The sequence below is a fragment of the Poecilia mexicana genome, unplaced genomic scaffold (genome assembly GCF_051168715.1).
Source record: "Poecilia mexicana isolate PSO_F unplaced genomic scaffold, ASM5116871v1 scaffold_13, whole genome shotgun sequence".
Taxonomy (NCBI): Eukaryota; Metazoa; Chordata; class Actinopteri; order Cyprinodontiformes; family Poeciliidae; genus Poecilia; species Poecilia mexicana.
In genome coordinates, this window is record NW_028263382.1 from 10,392,912 (window position 1) to 10,414,600 (window position 21,689).

The 21,689-nt window shown below is 38.0% G+C and overlaps 1 protein-coding gene across 1 annotated transcript in view; it reads right to left on the reverse strand.

Moving 5' to 3' along the window:
- The window catches only part of tenm4 (teneurin transmembrane protein 4), a 214,969-nt gene that overhangs the window by 35,980 nt on the left and 157,300 nt on the right, over positions 1-21,689 (reverse strand). The window contains exons 19-25 of the mRNA XM_014980901.2: positions 17,881-18,142; positions 14,122-14,389; positions 13,875-14,018; positions 10,392-10,641; positions 9,958-9,978; positions 4,309-4,541; positions 3,300-3,454 (exon numbers count right to left, since the gene is read on the reverse strand). Coding sequence (XP_014836387.2) covers positions 3,300-3,454; positions 4,309-4,541; positions 9,958-9,978; positions 10,392-10,641; positions 13,875-14,018; positions 14,122-14,389; positions 17,881-18,142 — 1,333 coding nt within the window. The remainder of the gene's footprint in view (positions 1-3,299; positions 3,455-4,308; positions 4,542-9,957; positions 9,979-10,391; positions 10,642-13,874; positions 14,019-14,121; positions 14,390-17,880; positions 18,143-21,689) is intronic.

The following is a 21,689-nucleotide window of genomic DNA, read 5'->3' on the forward strand; positions in this document are numbered from 1 at the left end:
CTTTCTAAAGTTAGATCTAACTTCTATTGATGTAGGTCAGTTACCAACATTATTTCTGTTTTCTACATGCCAGAAAACGAGGACATTTTTAAAGGTCTGACCCAAGTCATATAGTTTAAAAGACAAATTTCCCTGCTGCTGACCAAATGTATGTAAAATTCTAAATTCAAAAAACGTTACAAAAAATATTCTGATAGATTTTCTGGCATTTAGCAAATGCACACAATTTTAGTTACTCTAACTGACCTAAAACAAGAGAAGTTTGGATTGGTTTAACTTCAGATAGTGAGAAATGTTTCGTTTTTTATTCGGTGTATGTAAATGTCTGGTTTCAATAATATGTCATTTCTGTAAAAGCTTATTTTTCCTCAAGGTTATCACACCATGAAAATCTAATACCAACTCCTGAAATTTTCCAATGATTCAGTCTGAAGATTTATTTTTTTATTTGACTAAAATCTGAACTCAGCAGGGAACACAGAAAAGCAAGTCTTTCATTTTGGCAGAAATCCACCAGACTGAAAAAGCAAAACAGGAACAATCTAAGTCCATGGTGTAAACAGATAGACTTCTGAAAAAGTTCAAACTTGTTGTTTTGCAATGAAATAAAAAAAAGTTGAAAGATAAAAACAAAAAAGATTAAAGAGATGAATTAAGAAATATTTTTGCTGCAGTTTCCTCACAGGAGACATGGTGCAGCAAGATAAACTCATCAGAGAGGGAAGAAATTTGACAGTATTTCTTGGCTAAATCAGGTGTGGAACACAACAAAAGTAATGACCACTGCCATGAGCCTTCTCCAGAGAAACCCATTTCTGAGCGAGGTTACAGAGAGTGTTTGAAGTAGGAGCCCGTGTGCGCTGGATGAATTTTTAATGGATGCTTTTTACTGTCTGAGTGTCTCTGGCAGTGCTTGTGTGATTTGTCATCATTGTCGAGCTGCACCCAGCTTGCATGTGTCCTCGCGGCAGCAGCAGTGGGAAGGTGAGTACATATAGGTGCTTGTGTGTGGGAAAAGGTAAAGAACCAAGAAAAGGTAAGGCATGGGCGGTGGGAGGGATGAAATCCCCTCCTGAGGGTGGGAGTCTGGAAATGGGCAGCTGGAGGCTTTGCTCGAGTGCATGAAATCCTATAAACAGAAAAAGCTTTTTTTCCCCCCCCACTTTCATTTGGCACGCCGGAGCAACTGTTTGCTAGTTGTGCTCAATAATATGCAAAACCAGCTAAATGCTTGAATAATTTGGAGATGTATAGGTAAGCAGAGTAGAACTAGAAGCACAGTGCCACCTGTGGTTTGGGTGTATCTGCTGTCTGATGAAATGCACTGCATAATTCTGCTCCTATTTCAGGAAAAAAATTGTGTTTGTTGGCTAGCCCTTAAAAATGACTTAAATGTTCAAATGTGTCAGGGACATCTGTGTTTGTTTCTAATTCTCTGTGTCATCAAATCTGGAGCAGCAAGATCTGGTAGACCCTTCTGCTGTACCATTTTCAGAAACTGGTACAGCATTTAGATGTAGAAAATTTAAATAAAGTACATTTTGAATGAAATGAAACAGATTCAATTATAATACTGGGGACACTTCTGCTAATACACAAATAGTGGAGCAAATGTTTTGTTTAGTGCTTTTGGTAATCTAAAAGAACATTTAGCACATTCAATTTTTAAGTCTTGCCAAACATTTTTAATTGGAGTTAATCATGGCCTTGAGTGGGTCATTCTAACACAAATTTATTTTCATCTAAGGTCATTTTGTCTGTTGTAGCTCTAACAGTATGGTAAGTATTGTTCTATTTTAAGGTGAACCTCTATCCTACTTCCAAGACTTTTGTAGCCTCAAAGTTATATCCAGCAGGATTACCCTGTATTTAGCTCTATCCATGACTCTAACCCAGTGGTGGGCACACTTCCTCTAATGCGCCAATAGCAGAGCTAATTTTTGTTTGGCGCTTTAGCGGTCTTGCTAACTTTGAAAACATTTAGCGCACCTAGCTTCCCCTAAATAAATTTTTCAAGAGGAATTTTAAAGCGCTAATTTACTTGACTGTTAGTAAACTTTCAGTTGAAAAAAATCTGACATCTGTGATGAAGTTGTGGTTACTGACTGTTAGGAACTCTTCAAGAAGTTAACAGTGTACTGTCAAGTAGTTAACTTAACAGCTACAGAGACTGTCAACTAAAAAGTTAGTGCAACGAGGTTAGTGGTGCTCACCACTGGTCTATTGCAATATATGTCTGCTCCATCAGACTAAAAATGTAACAATTAAAAAAAAAATAAAAGCCTTTAAAATATTTGGAAGTTTTAACTTTCTTCTTCTTATTTAATCTCTGACATACATTACAGTTGTTTCAGAAGCTTGGTTCTAGTTCCTGCTTCTAACTAACCAGCTAGGTCACTATGTTTAACAAGTTTTAAACTCTTTTAGCCACTCCTTTTCAAAAAAACAATGAGAAACAAATGTAACAACTTTTATAACATTATCAGAGGCTGACATGAAAGAACACACTGTCCTCACTCTTCTAAGTGAGAAGTGATGATGGTGTCTCATATCAAAGTCCGTCATGTTGGAGCTGGATGTACTTCCTACATGACCAGACTACAAATAAATATCTTAAATCTTTATCTAAAAGAAATTACAGCATTCCTCTGGTCACTTTTGGTCCATTTAGCTTGTTAATGTATATTGAAATGTATACTGAAAAAAGGCAAAAATCACTACACTAAAGACAAAAAGAGTTAAATAGCAGCTTCATAGTCATAAACATTCCATTTAGATGATAGCAGGATTACAATATGCAATATAAAAGATTATCCTAGTTCAGCCTAATTTCACAATGACAGATATTTTTAACACTCCTGGTTATGAAGAGTTTCACATGCTTGAAAAGACCAAGTTTCTAGGCCTCTATAGCCCTCCCTTCAATTTGTCATCAGCCGCATTTTTTCCCCAAAACTTCCAAATATATGGATAGTATATTCATTTTCGAAAAGGTAGTTTAAACAAACTCCCTTGACTCTTCCTTAACAGTCTGTAGTTTGGATTTAATATAAGTTTTGTATACAAAAATACATCTAAAAGACATGTTGTAAAATGACAGCAGAATAACTGACTGTACCTGTGAGTCTTATTCATATTAGCTTATACAATACTTTGGAAAAAAAAATGTCAATGCAGAAGAGTTCTGCCTCAGAAAATGTCTGCATCAGCAGGTAAATTAATTTAGATAGCAGTAAAGGGTCAAAACCCTGCAGAAAATAGATAAGAGCATGAGAAGGAACACAAAAGAGAGGCCATACCTGAGAAATGTCCATAACGGCATCACAGCTGAGAGGTCGAGCAGAGGTTAAGTCATTATAACCCAGAAGAGTGGAGATGATACCATTCTGATCAATCCTGCGAATCATGGTTCCATCCACAAAGAAGATTACCCCATACTTATCCACCGTAATGCCTGCAGATAAAAGTCACACTCTAAGAACAGGAGGAAATATCCATCCGTTTCATCTTGCTTATCTGTACCTAATGCGAAGACAGAGCACTACTAAATGACAATTAAGAGGTATCAGCAGCAATAACGTACAACACTAATTATACCAATGAAAAGTAATGCAAGGATTGATTTTGTAATCAGTCATGGAGAACAATAGAACTATCTGAGCAGATGATAATTACTATAACTATTGATTAAATTACACCTAAACCTGGAGCAGTGAGGTTTATGCATCTTCTGCTTTCTGGCTGATTGACTGGTGCGATCTACTTTAATTGTAACATACTATATGAGTTTATGTATGTTTTAATTATAGAAACAGACACATTTCATACTAAAGGAAAAAATTTGATTGATTTAAAACTCTGTACATTACATTTAGTCTTCCAGATAATCTTTCATGTAAAATGTAGTGACTTTCTAAATTCAAAGTTTATAGTGTTATTTGTTACAATTTATCAATTAAAAGCAGAAAATCATGATGGATTTATGTAAAATACTTTTACAGTAGGTTTTAAATATGGACCCAGCCACGATGGAAAGATGGATGGACAGAAGAAAGAAAGAAAGAAAGAAAGAAAGAAAGAAAGAAAGAAAGAAAGAAAGAAGGAATGATTGAAGTAACAAAAGAACAAATAAAAACTAAACAGAATGGAAGGAAGAAAAAAGGGAAGGAATGAAGGAACAAACATGATGAAAACTAAACAAAATGGTAGGAAGAGATCAGAAAATGACTTTAACTTCCAAACTCTTCCATGCTTTTCCCGTCAATGAAGGCGCCTTGATCATTCATTCCAGCTCTGGTGAAACATTACCTCTGGGATTGGTGAGAGTGGCCTCAACAGCTTTCCCTCCGTCCCCGCACCGAGCGTCGTCATATGGGAGACACTGGTCACCGGTTCCAGCCACCAGCTCCAGATTCTTAGCAACGTTGTTCACAACAGTCAGAGATTTGACCCTGAACACCTTCCTGCTGCCCGTATCGGATAGGTACACGGCGCCGTCCACAGGACTGGAGGCCAGGTAGTACTTCTGAGCAGGGCTGTTGCTGGGCAAAGGGAAGGGAGAGGAAAGGAGTCAATAAAACTGGAAGCAGCTACATCGCTTTCAATAAGAAACATTGTGTAATACAATTAAAATGGATTCAAAAGCCATTTATAGAGTCAATTGGGCACAATTACAGTTTAAAACCAGGACACAGAAAGATGAAAAAATAGAATGAGATTAAACATGACAAAGTGAAATGAGATTAAACGTGACGTAGGCGTAGAGTCATCTACAATAAAGTCTGAATCAAGGACCTCTGTTTGTAAACTGAACAACAGAAACGCACCATAAAAATAGATTTTCATCCTTTTTGTCCCCGTCAAATTACTTTAACAATGACACAGTTCAAGCATAATTCAGAATACAAAGAAAAGAAACAGTTGGACAGGTATCAGTCTTTTGGGTCCAGTAGCTGCTTTGACAGAAATCCTAATTATTACCCAAAAGAAAGACAGAAAATTCCTGTTATCTAGTCTGAAACAACGAAGGGAAACCAGCCATTGCAGCGCAGCAATCTGGTTACTCTTTCAAATACAAATGCATTGTATTTTATTTTTACCTTGCTGCTCTTGGTAAAAAGCAAATAACACTGAACCAAAGATTCAAAGGCATTAGGCATCCATCAGGCAGACATCTTTGCGCAGAAACATATCCTGTGTAATTCCCAGCAAAATCAACAAAGTAATCCTTTAAAGCTTGGCGAGATTTCCAGCAGTGACATACAGACAATAGAACCAAACACGGCCAAGATACATAAAATCTCCTGGTTTCCAAAAATGAAGATAGATGGTGAAAAACAAAGATGGCAAAAGAGAGCCGTTTATGAATCCATACAAGGACAAATGAGGTGACAGATAGGGCTGTTTTATTGTTAAATCTCCTTCATTCTGTGATAGATGCAAGCCTCTGTAGAAAAATCGATGGATATTTTCTGACTTATAAAACATACCTCGCCTGCCACATTTATTTTCCCCCCTGGTAAAGATGCGTAAAAAGCCTTGAAATAAATTCATTTTTGCAGTAGTAATCTCTTGAAATCATCCAGGGTCCTTTCTTATGCTCTCTTCAGCTGAACTTGTAGGTTTTCTATTGTGTTTATGTCTGGGGACTGCAGAGGCCACTGAAGAAGGGTAAAGTTTTGTATGGGGAAACTTTTATTGGGCAGATTTGATCACCTGTTTGGCCAAAGGTCAGTATACAGTTGAAAGACCCACCTGTGATTAATTTTCAGTTTTCTGGTAAAGGTCACTCAAGTTCCATTTTAAAATCTTCTGGTAGCTCAAAGATGCACTTTGAAAGACAAACAGGCCCACAGAATCACGTATCCTCTGATAAACATGACGGTGGTCCAGGAAGTGTTTGTCACCAAAAACTCAATATTACCCTGACGACCTTTGACAGACTTGTGAGTTTGCAGTACAAAATTCCAATGACCTTGTTGTAGGTGCATGAAATGATGTGGCTTTCTTTTATTGACAGCAACTTAATGTCATCAGTGTGCTGATGCGCCTCAGCAAATTTGTTGAACAGCTTTTAAGAAGTTTGCTCGTAGCGACATACAATGGTTGTTATGGAGACGTGGTAACTGAACTGGCAGCAAGCTTTGATGATTCCTTCATCTCTCCTTCCATTTTGCTCTCAAACTATAGAAATGGGTCCTCATTAAGCCCAGTGGCTACAAGAAATAAGTAGCTGCATCATGTGGCATTTATAACAATAAATTATTGATACAAAGAACAACTTAAAAATGTGAAAAAAATATATTTTTAAAGGTTTCGTTATTGGTTTTCAGTACAAGTGCAAAAATATTTGCTGGTTTAACGTTTTGCACAGCTAAACAACTCTATCATAATGAACTGAAAATATTTATCTGTGAAGCTATTTCTTAAAATAAAATGTTTTTTTTGTTCAGCAAAGTAATTTTTGTCGCAACATTAAACATGTTGACAGTTATCATTGTCAACATATGGCACAATTCTGCCAGAACCGATAAGCTTTGTGGAGAGGCCTGTCATCTTGGCATCATTCAAAGTGGATTAAGACAGTATTTCAGGTTCAACCTTGGGGGTTCTTTTAGCATGACAGCACTGCTAGCCTATGTTTCTAAAATACAAGAGGGAAGGCAAGTGGGTCTGTGCTATTGTCATCTCGGGTACATAATATTAAATGACACTTGACCTTCAGTGTATCAGTGGTGACAGCAAACCTCAGGCGCATGTGTCGAAACACGACCAGTGACCCAACCGACTCATTGGCTGCTTTTCAACACAAGTCAGATGCAATGTGCTGGCAAAGAGAATATAGGTGGATCTCAGTAGATCACAGTTATTTTTGCTTTAATCCAACCCAATTTAAAAAATGATCATATTCTATGGATTCAATACACATAGAGGAATATATCAATTATGCATTTTGATTAGTGTAGGTGATTATATTGTCTCAAAGCTAAGGAAAAAAAATACTATTTTTGTACTATTTGAGAGAAAATTAGAAATTCTCCAATAGTTACAGTTGGCATGGCCAAAATATTTTAGCTTAATTTTTTTAAATTAATGGTAAAATGAGCTATAAGATTGTATAACAATTTCTGACATAAAAATGGTCAAATGGCACTCTAAAGAAAAAGATGAGTTTACTCAAATTTGCTGCATTTTGTGAAGCACCTACTATAAATATATAATATTAAATAAACACTTAAAAGTACTCTGTGTCTCAAACTGTTTTTAAATTAATAAAAAAATCTAACACCATTGCCACACAGCAGTGGTAGACACTGTAAACTAAAACACTATTCGAAAACAGTAGTTCCGCTAATGTTAAAGCATTACACTGACATGGAAGTTAGCAGAAGCTAGTACTAATGTGCTAACATCAATTGAAATCATATCTGTGCTTGAAAGACTGCAACCCTCAAGCTCAATTTAATTTTGAGATTATAATTCACATGCTATACAATGTCGTCAGATGTTGTATTTGTTTATTTCTTATTCTCTACTGTCTGTGTTTTGTTGCCAACTTTTTAATGATTTTCTAACTTTTGAGATGTACCTGTACACTAAATACTCAATACTGTTGGTCAGTAGTAAATCTCAGTAAGTGGTTTCTGATATGTGAATTACCTTCAATCTTCTAGTTGCATGTAAAACACTGCTGGCTCCCTGGCGTAACATTAAGCTGTGACCTATATATACCATCTACAGTCACTGACTTATAGTTTGTGGAAAATCGTTGGGTTTTGTTGCAAGCTATTGTGGAATTGGTCAGAGAGGATTAGCTAGATCACTAGAGAACTACAGCTAAATCACCCAATTCCCAATCCTATCGCCAGCTATTACATGAACAAGAAGTGGTCATCCATTTTGCACCAACTCTTGCTGTACCTTTCCTGGACAAATCTCCTTTTTTAATTTGCAAATGTAGCATACAGAGTTTAAAGGGCTACGGCTCTGATATCTCTTTAGTGGAGCTCCTGCGAGCAGAGCTCACGTATGATGTGTAAGTTAATGTGTAAAAAGGAAAATAACGTTTAACCCCTGCAAAAAAAGAAATTGAGAAATAAAGTGACAGAAAAATAATATAAAACAAGAGCAAGTGACCAGAATTGCATTGCCTTTTATCTTCATTTCTACTATGTGTTTCAGAGCTTAAGTCAAGGCCCTTGGACAGAAAATCAATCAATAGCCCTTCACCTGAGACACAGCATCTGAAGAGGGCATGCTAAGATTTCCCTCGTTGCCTCCTGCCATGGAAAATGAGGTGTCTGTATCTAAAGCTACTGATAAAATCTTTACATATAGTCATTTTATTGGACTCACGTGCAGATATAGCAAAATGAAACTACAACTGGTTTTAATTCTCCGGTTTTATGTATCAAAAAATGGTCAGTAGATTCTACATTTCCACACTTGGATTAAACAAAGAGTTGTTTTATAAGTTCGAAATTTTGACCCAGCCTTTTTCATAAAAAACTTAAATGCTTAAAAAACCAGCTGTGGATGATCTTCAGTTGGTGGACGGATGGCTTCACTCTACAATGCACTGGTTGCGGAGTTGAAAATTGACTTGTAGACTGAGAACTACACTGAATCAGTGGCTATCAGGCAATGCAATATCATCAACCCACATCCACTGTGCTCAACAAATGGTAGGAGGTGTTTGTAGAAGTTATCTGGCAATTTGCAGACATTGCTTCACTAAAGTCCTGGCTGAGAATATCTGAAGAGGGCGCAGAGATTTTGTGGGAGAGAAAATAAGAACTCGTCTACAGAGAAAAATAAAGAAAAATTAAATCTGGATACTGCAAGGTACCCGGATCATGTGGCTGTAAAATAAGTCCAAATCATCACTCTTCCGCCACTGTGCTTGATAGTTAGTATAAAACATTTGTGCAGAATATTCACTAAACATTGTTACAATGGTCAATGTTACAGAAGTCTTGCTCGTTTAAAGGTGTCCTCATATCCGACACATTTGGTCCACTTTAATCAGATCAAAGTTTGTTTCCCCCGTCGGTCCGAACATTTTGTGAAGTTGTGAATCCACTCATATGAACTCAGGGGTGGACCAAACAACAGGACCAAGACCCACTTTTTGAGGCGGTTTTGTCCGCTTCCAAACAAACTCTGGTGCAGTCTAGTCTTGATCTGAACCAACTACAAGAAATGTATGTCTTTTTGACTTTACGCTCCTCTGTTGGTGAGCATTATCGTAAAAATGTGCCGTTCAGTGTTGCTAACGCTACTGCTGCATGTAGCAATTGTAATGAAACTGTACCTGATCTGCTGTTTTCTGCTTAGCGATGCTGCTGCCAGCATATTAAGGGTCAGGGCACACTCATTCAGCTGGCACTGTTCCACAATTAGAAATATTCACCACAAAAACAGCATTGAATGAGCTGCTCTTGACATTAAAAATAACTTTGCTGTTGCAATAGTGGCACAATTGTGCACAACAGGTAGTTTTTGTTTACAAATTTAAGTCTTATTGCAAAAAAGCACAATGTGAATCAAAAAACATCACATGGGAAAAAAAGTCTGCAGATCTAAGGACTTTTCTGTTGTGAATGCACCACAAGATGCAACTGTACAAGCCTAAGTTGTGATATTTGGAAGATACATGCATAAGAAAAATAAAAGGACAAAAACCAGGTACTGATTAATTCTGAACTTTAAACGCTTTCCTTCATGGCTACATTCTTACACCAGCTGCTTGTTTAAAGAGAGACAAAGTAGAAAGGGAAAAAGTGAAGCTTGGTTCTCCTTTGGGTATGTTAAACTGTATCCAGATGTACCTAATAAACTGGCTCACTCTTAAATGTTGATGGCTGTTCATAAATTGAGATTCCAACAAAGACAAACAACTAATGAAATTGTAGCAACAAACAGGGTGATGGTAAAAATTTTTTATGTAGGGCTTACCTGTGCCTGAAGTCTTTATTTCTTTCAAAGTTAGCAAAAAGCAGGAAAAGTGAGAGAGGAAAGAACAGAAAGAAGAGGAAAAGGTAAGTTGTTAGTAGAAAAAAATCAAAAAGAAGTGGATGGAATTAAGCAAGAGAAAAAACTGACTGTAAACATTCTTTTTATCTATATCTGTGAAGACATAAAGTGGCAGAAGAAACTGCTGTATTGTTTCCAGGACATCATCTGTTGAAGTCCTATTACATCCTTTTTAGGTCCTTTGAAGGACCAAACTCCAGCTGATGCAGGTGAATAAAAGTGGCAGACCATCAATCCTCTGCCTTTAGGGCATTTCTGTCTATCTCAATTGCACTAGGTAGTTTATAGCCTGCGTATAAGCCCATTTAAGCTGCTCGTAGTCCTGAGCGAATGTTAGCAGGCTGCTCCTCTGTTACCTCAGCTCCAGGACGCTGGTGACGTTCCCTGTGGTGAAAATCCTCCTCACATAGTTGAAGTCGCCCACGTACAGACTTCCATCTGAGCCGCAAGCCAGAGCCACGGGGGCCAGGAGTTTGTTTCCGTCAGCAAGGCCGTTACAGCTGGGGCAGGAGATGCTGCGCCTGCGCCCGTTTCCCATCACGCTGCCGATTACGGGCGGCTGCTGGGAGATGAACACGTTCTCTCCATTGCCCATGTGAAGAATGCCTGATGAGGACACAGAAAACACACAGGTGACACCTGCAAAGCACTCTCCGCTTAGCAGCGTTTCAGCGTATATTTTGCACACAAGATAATGGAAGATAATGTTTGTTTTTAATGCTGCTCATGGCGTTGCGCCTTCGTTTTGATCTTCTATAAGCACTTCGCGCAGTCAGGGCTCTTTGACTCACTGACCAAAATCTTTTAGAAGTCCCTAGGAATTTATTACCTTTTGAAGTGCAAACCATCAGTGACCAATTTTGGTTTACAGCTAAGGTAAAAACGCATTGGTTTGGAACTGCTTTCAGCACTGGGACACTTTTTTGTTTCTACTAATGTAATTTTGTTTGTTTTTATTCTATTCCCTTTTTTTATTACTGCACTAACGGAAAGCACTTCGGTTCAGTAGTCACTGTTGTAAAGAGCTATACAGATAAAATTTGATTGATTGACAAGAGGAACAAATTTAAAGCCCTGTGGTCAATGGATACATTCAGATTTTTCATAATACTTAGTGTTTTGCAAAAGTATCTATATATTTTTTTATTTTGCCAAATTAACAACCACAAACTTACATTTGTATTTTATTGTGATTCATGTCAAAGATTAAAACAAGGCAGAGTTGAGTTGCAAAGCGACGCATGAAGTTAATTTGTTTTTCCAGTAAGTCAAAAAAAGATTGACATTAATTTGTATTAAGTCAACATTTTCACTGCAACTAAAACTGCAAGTCTGTTAAGCTCAATTCTCTAACAGTTTTCTATATTTTCTTTTTATAAAACATCACAAGATTAATCTTTTTTTTTTTTGCAATAACTTTTTTTAAGTTAAAGAAAAAAAGTTAATGAATTGAAATTGAAAATGAACAATAAAATGTTTTTCAGGAATTATTAATATGTTCAAACCGATACAGTTTTGCATAGAAATATATAGGTTACCTTCTGCACGTAGTCACAAATTTATTACTTAGATTTTTTCATTTGTCATTCAGATCTTTGTGAACTTCAAGGAATTGTACTTTTTCCCCAGTCACAGACAGCAGCCAGGTAGCTGCAAGTCATATAAATGCACAATACAAAGGACCTCAATTTATCCTCCTCATACAAGAGAAATTATTACCTCTAGACTCAATCTTACACTGCGGCAAAGTTTGATCGGATCACAAATGTAAAAAGAAGAATGTAATTGAAGACAGATTAGAAGATGATGTGACTTTAAATAGGTTTGTATCTGTGGCGAAAGGCGTGGAAATTGCAAGGCGGGTCTGTGTTTGCAATAAGAGGTCATCTCAGTGGATGAAAACACAGGCACAATTTCACGCCAAAATGGGGACCAAGAGCTGTGGCTCGAGTGAAATCTCTTGGAGCAAGAAAAATACACCTCACAAACACAATCTTAATCACACAGACTAAAATAACAACACACCTGAATTGTTCCTATTTCTCTACCTCCAAATTCAGGGGCTTCAAAGTCAAGGATTCAGAAACACGTACACACATGGACAGCTTTGATATTTTTCACATCGCTGGTGCCAATTCATTATTGGAAAATCCCCAAATATGTAAATGTAAAGATGTTCCTGCTGGTCAGTCAATGTAATCATATTTGAAATTCAGCATCTGGATGTCTGCGGTGGTTTTTCTGCTTCTGATGGTACTCGGTGACCTGACTTCTCAGAGCAGAACAACATGTGGGCTATCAGAAACGATCAGCCAAGCATCTCTTTCCTGGGACGTGATTTAATCTTTGGGACTGCTGCTGTCTGACAGCAATTAAATTAGGGATGATTCTAAAAATGCTGGGCATGGATGAGACGCGGAGGTGCCAAACAGGGGAGGGGAAGGGGATGTGAGGGTGGAGAAACTGGCAGTGCTGGTTTAAAAAGCCGGGAGGCACTTCTATCCATCCTCTGGACACCATGTCCAGGCTTGGTGCCTTATAGATCAAAGTGCCACCTTTCTGAACAATTTTCAAGTATGCCTCATCTCCTTAGATGAGACTCTCCAGACGCAAAACAGACTGTGAAGCCGTGCTAGTGACAGGTGCTGCCAAAACGTATTCCTAGCGCTGCCTTTGAGGAGTAATTTGTCGGCAATAAGGAAATTGACCCACTTCCTCCTGAAGATTTATGGCAGATGTAGAAAGTCAGATCTAACTAAAGCTGAATGACATAGCTGCATGGAGAAAAAAAGTCACATAACAGAAATGCTGGTTAGTTTACTCCATCAAAACCATTGGATCAAGCACATGTGGCTGATTTGGTCTATTTTGTATGAGCAAAATGTGAAGAGGGTTTATGGCCAGGGCCCAACCTGGCCAAAACTGAGGCCAGGTTGGGCCAAAATTATTAGCCTGATGGTCAGATTGGGTCGGACTCAGGCTTCTGTGGTGCGTTTAATAAGCCTACAATACATACAGCATGGAGAAAAACAAATGAAAATGCATGGTGTAAAGTTGTGTTAATGTTAATAACTCTGGCTTAAAATAATAAAGAATCAAATAATGTTTTAAATATAAATTTCATAAGTGTCGGCTTGACTAGTTTTTTATGTACTAAATTGATATTCCAGGACACAATTACACTGACAACACCAATGATAATGTTGCAGAAACTATGTACTTTTTTTTCTTTTTTCATATATTTCAACTTTCCACAGAAGGAAATGTATCCATCTTCTTTTCTGTAAAAGTTTAATTTTTTCTTTATTTTAAAATCAAATCTAAAAGCAAAAGTAAAATGGGTTTCTGTATGAGAGCAGATTTTCTGACTTACCTATTCTTAAATGAGATGCATTAACTTAAGGTCAGAAATGATACTCAAAAGAGGTTTTTTTGTTGTTTTGATTGATTTAGTTTCCTGTACTCAGTGCGTAAAGTTGAAAATGTCTGCACACTTCCACCAAGTGACGTGTGAACTGTAATTTGTCAATATTATGGGTGGCCTTCAGATTTTCCAGTCACCATTTAACAAAAAAATATCAAAAGACTGAAAATACTTCATTTATACGACTTCGGGGTGTTTTGCTGTACTTTCACAGGCAGTGAGTTGCTTAAAATAATAACAAATAATAACCAAAAATAATACGTTTGTAGCAATGGGATGAATATTGGAATATATTCCTCAACCTCAGCATCACATGCTGTTTGAGTGAAATTGGTAAAATGATCTTTTTAACCGATGTAATAAGTAACAAGTCATTGAGAACCGGAGCTTTCAAAGGAATAATGAGTTGACTCACCGCTCTGGATATTTAAAGCATGGTGCTTGTCTACTGTCCACCCTCCAAGTTTGGAGGCGGTTGTTTCGTAGCCTTGTAGTACAGCAGTCCTCTTCTCCCACAGAATAAGGTCTGGGCATGATTCATACTCAAAACCCACTGAAACTACAAAAAAAAGAGCAAGGATGAGAAACTAGGGCTGAGTAACATGTGCTTTGGATTAAAAAAAAAAACCCACACCATATGAAAAATATATTTCATCACTCACCAAAGGCTTCAGAGAGGCCGTACACCTTCTGGCTGTAGACGTCCGTCTTGTCCCACACAAAGTCATAGGAGAGGTTGGGAGCTGCAGGAAACCACTTTCTGAACAGCCTGCCTTCCACAGCCACCATGAGGTGAACCTTCATCAAGTTGAAAGGAATGGTGGAGTGGGTGAGGGTCACCCTCAGAATTGACTTATAACCTGGAGTTCTGCTGCTTAGATAGCTGAGCTTCATCTCTGTCCCTGGTATATGCACTTCCTCCTGTAGAGACTGTGGGCAAAAAACACACGAGTTATTAAAGGAAAGGAAACGAAAAAAACCTTCTAAAGGTGGGTGACAAATTAAGATTAAGTACATGTTTGTGCTACATACCAGGAGTATTTGTATTGTATTTTTATCAAACACCAAGGTTAGGCATTGACAAAGGTGAGTTTTTCCCAGTATGTCCACCTTAAAAAAAATCCCTACCGTCTCGCAGTGTTTCTATCTTACTGCAACACCTGCTGCTCAGATAACATATTGAATGCTATATGTGTGATTAATGTGATAATTAATATGCATATACTGTTCCTTGAGTAAGAACATTTATATAAATCAACAGATGTTAATACTTCTTGCAATCAGAAACATATGTGCAGCCCAACAAGGAGTTTTGTTTTCAGTCAGTGAATTGGGAGAAACCTGCTGGGGAGGGGAAGCGTCGTGTTAAACTTTGTTCATCTGGTACATTTTCTCTTATTAAAATTACTACGTTTTAGAAATGGTACGGCAGAAAGTGTTACTACTTTCAAAACCATAAACTTTCAAATCCTGAGATACAGATGTTGAACTTTACTCAACTTAAAAGTAAAAAAAAAAAAAAAAAAGTAAATAAATGATTTAGAATTTATCCATAAAATAACATTTAGGTGAAGCTAAATCCACTAAAAATGTTCAAACTTGGCAAAAGAGCAAAACATAGACGTGGCTATACTATTAGCAAACTAGTGGTAGTGTCTCCACCACTGATGGCACATTTTATCAAAAGGGGAATTATTATTGTTCAAATCCTGCCTTGCAGCAGATAATCTGTGTTCGTACAGCCCACTAACTACAGATCCACCAATGAATTGACCAAAGATCATAATATTCCAGTGATCAGCTGTGATTGGTGATCAGATGGACAAATCCTTAAAAATATATATATATTATATTATATTATATAATTCCCTCATTTATAGCTGGATTTCAACTGGTACCACTATTAAAACACCTGCTGTGCTTTGTTTTAATGTTTCACATTTAAAGAGAAAGAAGTGTAATTACTCAAAATGGGATGCAGAATTTGGTATCCACCAGAAAAACCCTGATTTCTACACCTTATTAACAAGTGTGATTCATTTATTTGTAGTTCATCCTCAAAGGTGTGCTTAACATTTGCCATTTGCATTTGTTTCTTTCTGGTTTTGTAGCATACCAGTACCACACCGAAACAATGACGGGCAGACAAAACAGATAATTAATGTTACTCAGTTGGTCAGCCTTTTGTCTTGTATTTTTAATTACATGCCTTAAACCATATGTAGGCACTCGAGGGAAGTTATGAAATACTAACCGGTGGACAATTATGCTCATGGACAAAATGGTATCTGATGAAGGATTTCTTTAAAAATACTCCAATGAGCATTTCTAAGAGCGGATTTAATAACTGCAAGCGCTTCATTAGAACAGCAGTCCCCCCAGCAATGCATGTGACAACAGCATAGCAAGGAAGCCCTTGGGCTCCGAGTCTATTCAGTACAATAACATATTTAGTTATAAATTCAGCTTGGTGAGAGATAACAGTGCTGCCTTAGGGAATTTACTCCAAGATGAGACCTTTATCAACCGCTGGATGATAGAAGCTGTAAATGAGCACTTTCATACACTGCACAGAGTACAGACTTAAGTTCAAGGACTGACAGCAATGGTTTGGTTGGCCTGGTCCTCAGGACTAAAATTAAATCGCCTCTTGTCGCCTGTCTCCACAGCCCGAAACGACATGTAGAGCAGCAATCAAAACAGCTGCTCAAAGCGACATTGGTCAGAGGACATGTCACTTCTGATGTATTTATTTTTAAATGCTCACAGATTGCAGCTATTTGTGGTTGACTGATCAAAATTCGCTTCAGCAAGAGTAAATGTCCTTGTGTGGCACTATCAGAACATAAACAATTCTAAACACTGGGCTCCTATGAATAGACTAAATTGTATACTAAATTTACAGATATGCCATCAATCATGCGAAGTAAAGGGCAGAGATATGCCTGCAGACAAACAGGATCAAACAAAATGAGGCGCACACGCATGCTGAAGTGTGCGATTGCACCCACAAAACATGCAGATGTAGGCGAGCAACAAACAAATGTGTGGGTGGGAAATTTAAAAGCAAATCCTGTAGCAGTGGTGCGCGCATGTGTTAAAGCAATAACCTCAAATTTGCTGACTTGTCCCTATGTAGATGATCATAAAATGTGGATGTTTTAATCAGGAGCCCGCACATTTTTCAGGTCAAAACCAGTCATTTGATTCAGGTGTGAGTAAAAGGGGGCAACATCAAAGCATACAGGACACCAGTCCATGAGGACGGTGCTGCTTTAAAAGGCAGCTTAATCTACCCATTCTCTGTCATAGCACTTAAAAGAATGTGTGTCCCCTCCGCCTGTGATCTTTATCTGAGTGCACTAGCCTGCAAGTGGCATCTGCACCGCGACAAGGCATGGGCTGGTTGGAGCTGTAAGCCAATTGACTCAAGGGTTACTTCCATGGTTTAAAGTTATTTTGATGAAATGCCAGAAAACATGCTAGAGCGAAGACATAATTTCTATGGATATATGCATTTGACAGTAGCACAATGCTGCCCCTTTCCAACCTGTTTCTACCAGTCAAATTTTACTGGATAGTTCAAGTAGAAACAGAAAGTCATGCTGCGGAAACTACCATATTTACAAGTCACTTCAGTCAAAAAAAGTTTCATGAAGAGGGAAAAATGAACATATTAGTTCAACCTGAGTCCATCCAAACTATGAAAAAAAAGGAAAATGGCACATATAGTCCAGAGAATACGGTTTAGAAATACATTTGTCTGTACCAAATGTATTTCTAAACCGTATGTTACTAATAGCATGTTAAAGTTGACAGTCACCAATTTTACATTCATTTTGATGTGTTATTTTAACAGCAGAAGAACTCAGTCAAGGTTAAATTACAATGGATGGATGGAGAAACGAATGAAAGGAAGGAATGAAGAAAGAAAAGAAGGAAGAATAAAAAAAACAGATGGCTGAACTAAAAGAATGATGGTAGGAAGTTGGGGAGCATGAGAAAAATAAAAATGGAAAAAAATGTAGGATGAAAAACTAAACAAAATGGTAGGAACAGGAGGAAAGAAGGCAGGAAGGTAGGACAAAACAAAGGAAGGAAAAAACTGGGAAGGAAGGAAATAAAAAAATATTTTCTTTTTTCATGCTAATCCAAACTTTAACATCTTCTCTGTGTTTCAGCCAAATTCCCTCCTTTTCCAGACTTCGCCATTCCGCTAAGGAACAGACTGGCTAATTCGGCCATTTTTACAAGGGATATAAAAATGACAGTACAGCCACGAGCCATGGTTCCTTTTCCACTTTAGTTTATGAATAATGTTACGACCCTCTTCCAGCTGTTAGGCAAGAGTTATTTGAAGGAGAGACCCACTTAGGTTTCCTCCTGCAGGGAAGTGAGCAGGGCGGGAGACGGAGCATCACCTGGATTTCGGGCACCACTGTCCCCCTTTCCGAGCAGGAGCCGGCGAAGGCTGTGAGCGGCGCCGGGGACACCACGGGGACGGGCCGGGAGAAGCTGCTGAGGTCGCAGCTCGGGATGTCATTTTCCTCGTGCCGCATGACAATGGTGTCCATGACAAAGAACCGTCCCCATGGCAACCACAGAGTGTGCTCCTGAGTGATGAATGGGGCGCGCTCAAAGTGCAGGGCTATGGCTATGCCCCCGTTGGTCACCAAGTCGAAGCTGGAAAAACAGAGAGGATGAACTGATTCACATTTTGTCTTTCATATCGCCGTGGTTACAATGAGGCAGACAGTCATAAAGAATGGGTTTATAAATGAAGGCTATTAAGAAAGGATTATTTTCAGCATTAGGCATTATTAAGCAGTCTCTCAGGCACACACATGCTGAATATTCAATAGGACTTATATTGATCACAATCCTAAGATCACATTTTTCCACTACAACTATATGAATATATTATTTTAGGGAAGAAAATCAGCAGATTTAACAGTTTCATCTGTAAGTGTGTGAACGCTGTGCTCTGTGCACAGAGAGAGAGCTTTGCAGTGCCGGATGAAGGCAGCCGCCACTGCTTTATTGATCCCTCAGATGAAGCCTGTCCACGCTAACATCAGTCTAAAAGCCCTGCAATGCAATCCCATCTGCTGTTGCATTAAAAGGCCCTGTGCCTCCGCTCTGACCTTAGCTTCAGTAAACAGGCTGAATCGTGACAACAACATGGCAGCACCTGCGCTGGACTTCCGCAGCTCCTGTCACTTCTCGCTAAGAACCAATTAGCACCTGGTCACCTACGGGGCCCCTGGGACGGGGCCATATCCTCCCGCATCCTCACACAGGAGGCACCTTTGCTAAATTACAGGTAAAGAAGTAGGTCCAAATAGAAGCCTCTGAAATAGGCAGCCTCCCTGCTGGTTTAAGGTTCTATAAAAAGAATATGCTATGTCAAGCTTCCCCTGAGGGTAAGCATTTGAATGTTTGCGGGGATAAAGAAATAAAAAAAGTAGCTTGTTCTACACTTTGCGGTTCAACCTTGGCTGGGTGTGAGCGGCAAAGCGGTCCGGAGGCTGCAGAGCTGTTGTAATGGTGCCAACATATTGCCGTGACCCATGAGCGGTCTGGCAGTGGCAGCCTGTCAGTTTGCATGACACTAGGCAGGCTAAGCACACACTCAACACTTGTGGACAAACACCCGTGGGCATGGGAGGCAATCAATTACTGGATTTAGTAGATGTTATCAATCAAGTTTAACACCATGTTACAAAATGGAGAAAGTTGCCTAGAAACCTACTAGCTTTGGCTTTCAAATCCTTATTAAATGATTCTCTTGTCCTGTTTTTTTCTCACATTTTATCATGTTACAACAGCAAACTTTAACTCAAATTATTGGAATTTCAAATAATAAACCAATATAAGTAGTATATGGTTGTGAAATACAAGGAAAATATTATACAGTTTTCAAAATGATTAATAAGTAAAACTCATTTATAGATTTGTATTCAACATACATTTTTATAGATTTTTCTCTACCAGCCTCTGCTTTCCCAATTAGCTCAGAGAGCATCTGAAAGATTTTCAATTGGACTTTGACTAGGACATTCCAACACATGAATGTGATTTTGATTTAAAACACAGTTTTTCAAAGTGGTGGGTGTGCCCCCCTTGGACGACAATATATCAGCACTATTTTTTTTAAACATATAAGCATATGTCTGATCAGTAATACGTGGCTGATATTAACAAGTGATGTTTATGTCATGTAGCCATGTGGTATTTGTGGTCGTGTGACAGTGATAATGATGCAGCATAGGACTATGGGGAGATTAAATGAAGCAGAGAAGCAGTGGTAAAGGCAGTGATATGTACAGGTTTAAAAAAATAACATACAGATTTGTTTCATCTTGATTGTGTTGTGAGTCATCACATAATCCTTGTTAGCATTTTATACATTATAAAATCGGGACTGCCCTGATGCTCTGCTCATATATATACTAAAAAAAAAAAAAAATAAAGCCCACATAGTTAAAAATAAATAAATAAATAAAAAACGGCACAAATCTCTTGTTTGGACCAAAACAACTTTTCAAGATAGCATAGGTAATGGGTAATTTCAAAATCTAAACCCTTTGAAAATAAAGAACACATCACAGAAATGAGTTGAGACAGCTTTCTCATTTCTAAGTGGGTGAACAGGTGCGTTTCTGATTTCACGCTGCACTGAGCCTGTTTACAGTGATTGCAGGGGTAGTTGCAGGAGACTGGACATGTTTACAGGGGGGGAACCAGGGAGATGGAGTAGTGTTTACACATATGCTGGTAGGGGGAAAGGAGTATAAAGCTTTTCACAGGAAAAGCTGAGTGATGCATGGAGAAAAATGGGACACGCATAAATGTGGGAGAAAGATAAAGATGAGAAGAGGCATGGCAGTGGAAAGGACATAGACCTGTACTCAAGGAAGGTGGCCAGAAAAAAAAAAAAGCTTCAGGGTAGAGGAAGATTAGACAGGGGGAAATGTGAGCAACTGCAAGTCAGACAAAATAAGTAAAGGAGTGGAAGATGATGAGGTTAAGATGAGACATTTCTGTATAAAAGGGAGTAATAGAGTGATGGAAAAAAAGAATGATTAAGATCAAACGTCTGGCAGATCTAAACCTTTAGAGTATGAGGCTGATAAAAGTATCAGGAAGAAGTGGGAGTTGGCGAGCGAACAGAGATTCATGCTGTGCTGTGATACAGCGGCTTCGTTTGCTACAAGGCCCTCCTAAAACAGAGATATAAAAGGGGATTGAGGGAGTTTGTGCAATCTGATCCTAAACTCTGTGCTTGAAAAGAGCAAAGTTTAAAATAAAAAAATGACAGAAAATTATAAGTTTTTTGTATGTCAATGTTTTCCCCTTTTTCCATGGAACAAATTCAAACCAGTCTAAAGGTTTTGGTCTTTCTAAACAACAATTTACATTTTTAACAAAAATGCTTTCAGAGTCGCTGGAATTAATCAATATCAAGCTAGATGTTGAGTTTTTAATGATTTAATTGAGACATAATTTTCCCAAGGAGGAATTATTATAAAACAACAGTTCTAAAACTTAAATTAACTTTAATTTCAGTTAAGTTACAAGCAGAACTCGGTTCTGGATTGGAATTCAGTGAAATTATCAACATCCTCTCAAACATATATTCTGTTGATATTGATCATGTGCCTATTGCGATAGATGTCGTTATTGATTTATCGTCTAGCTGTGCAAACCTGGTCACAATTAGCAGTTCAAACAAAGCAATGACTCCACACAGCAGACCAAGATTAAGTTCATGATATGGTCCAATTTAAACCCTATAGGAAATATGTGCACTGTCTACAGTAATAAGCTAATGCATATAAACAAACCCCAACAATACCATCCAGAAAAATTAATAAACAGCTAGAATTATGCCAGAAGCTTGATGAAGGTTACCAAAAGTGTTTGGTAGAGGTATAGTTTGCTATGTGGGGCCTGTGTTTACATTTAAGCCAGTATGTAGAATTTTCTTAATGAAAACAAAAAGTGTGACTTGTGCACCCCATTTTTGCTCTTCTGATCGGCATGCAGGTTTGTATCTTCACTTCGGTTATCAAAGAAACATAAAATAAATAAAAATTAAAACAGTGACTGTCTTCACAAGAAAACAACCCTTTAAAAGTACTCAATAACTATTAAAAACAAACATTAAGAAATAAAGTCTTAAGCAACTAAACAAGTATTTCTTCATTGTTTGATTCCTCCATCGTCA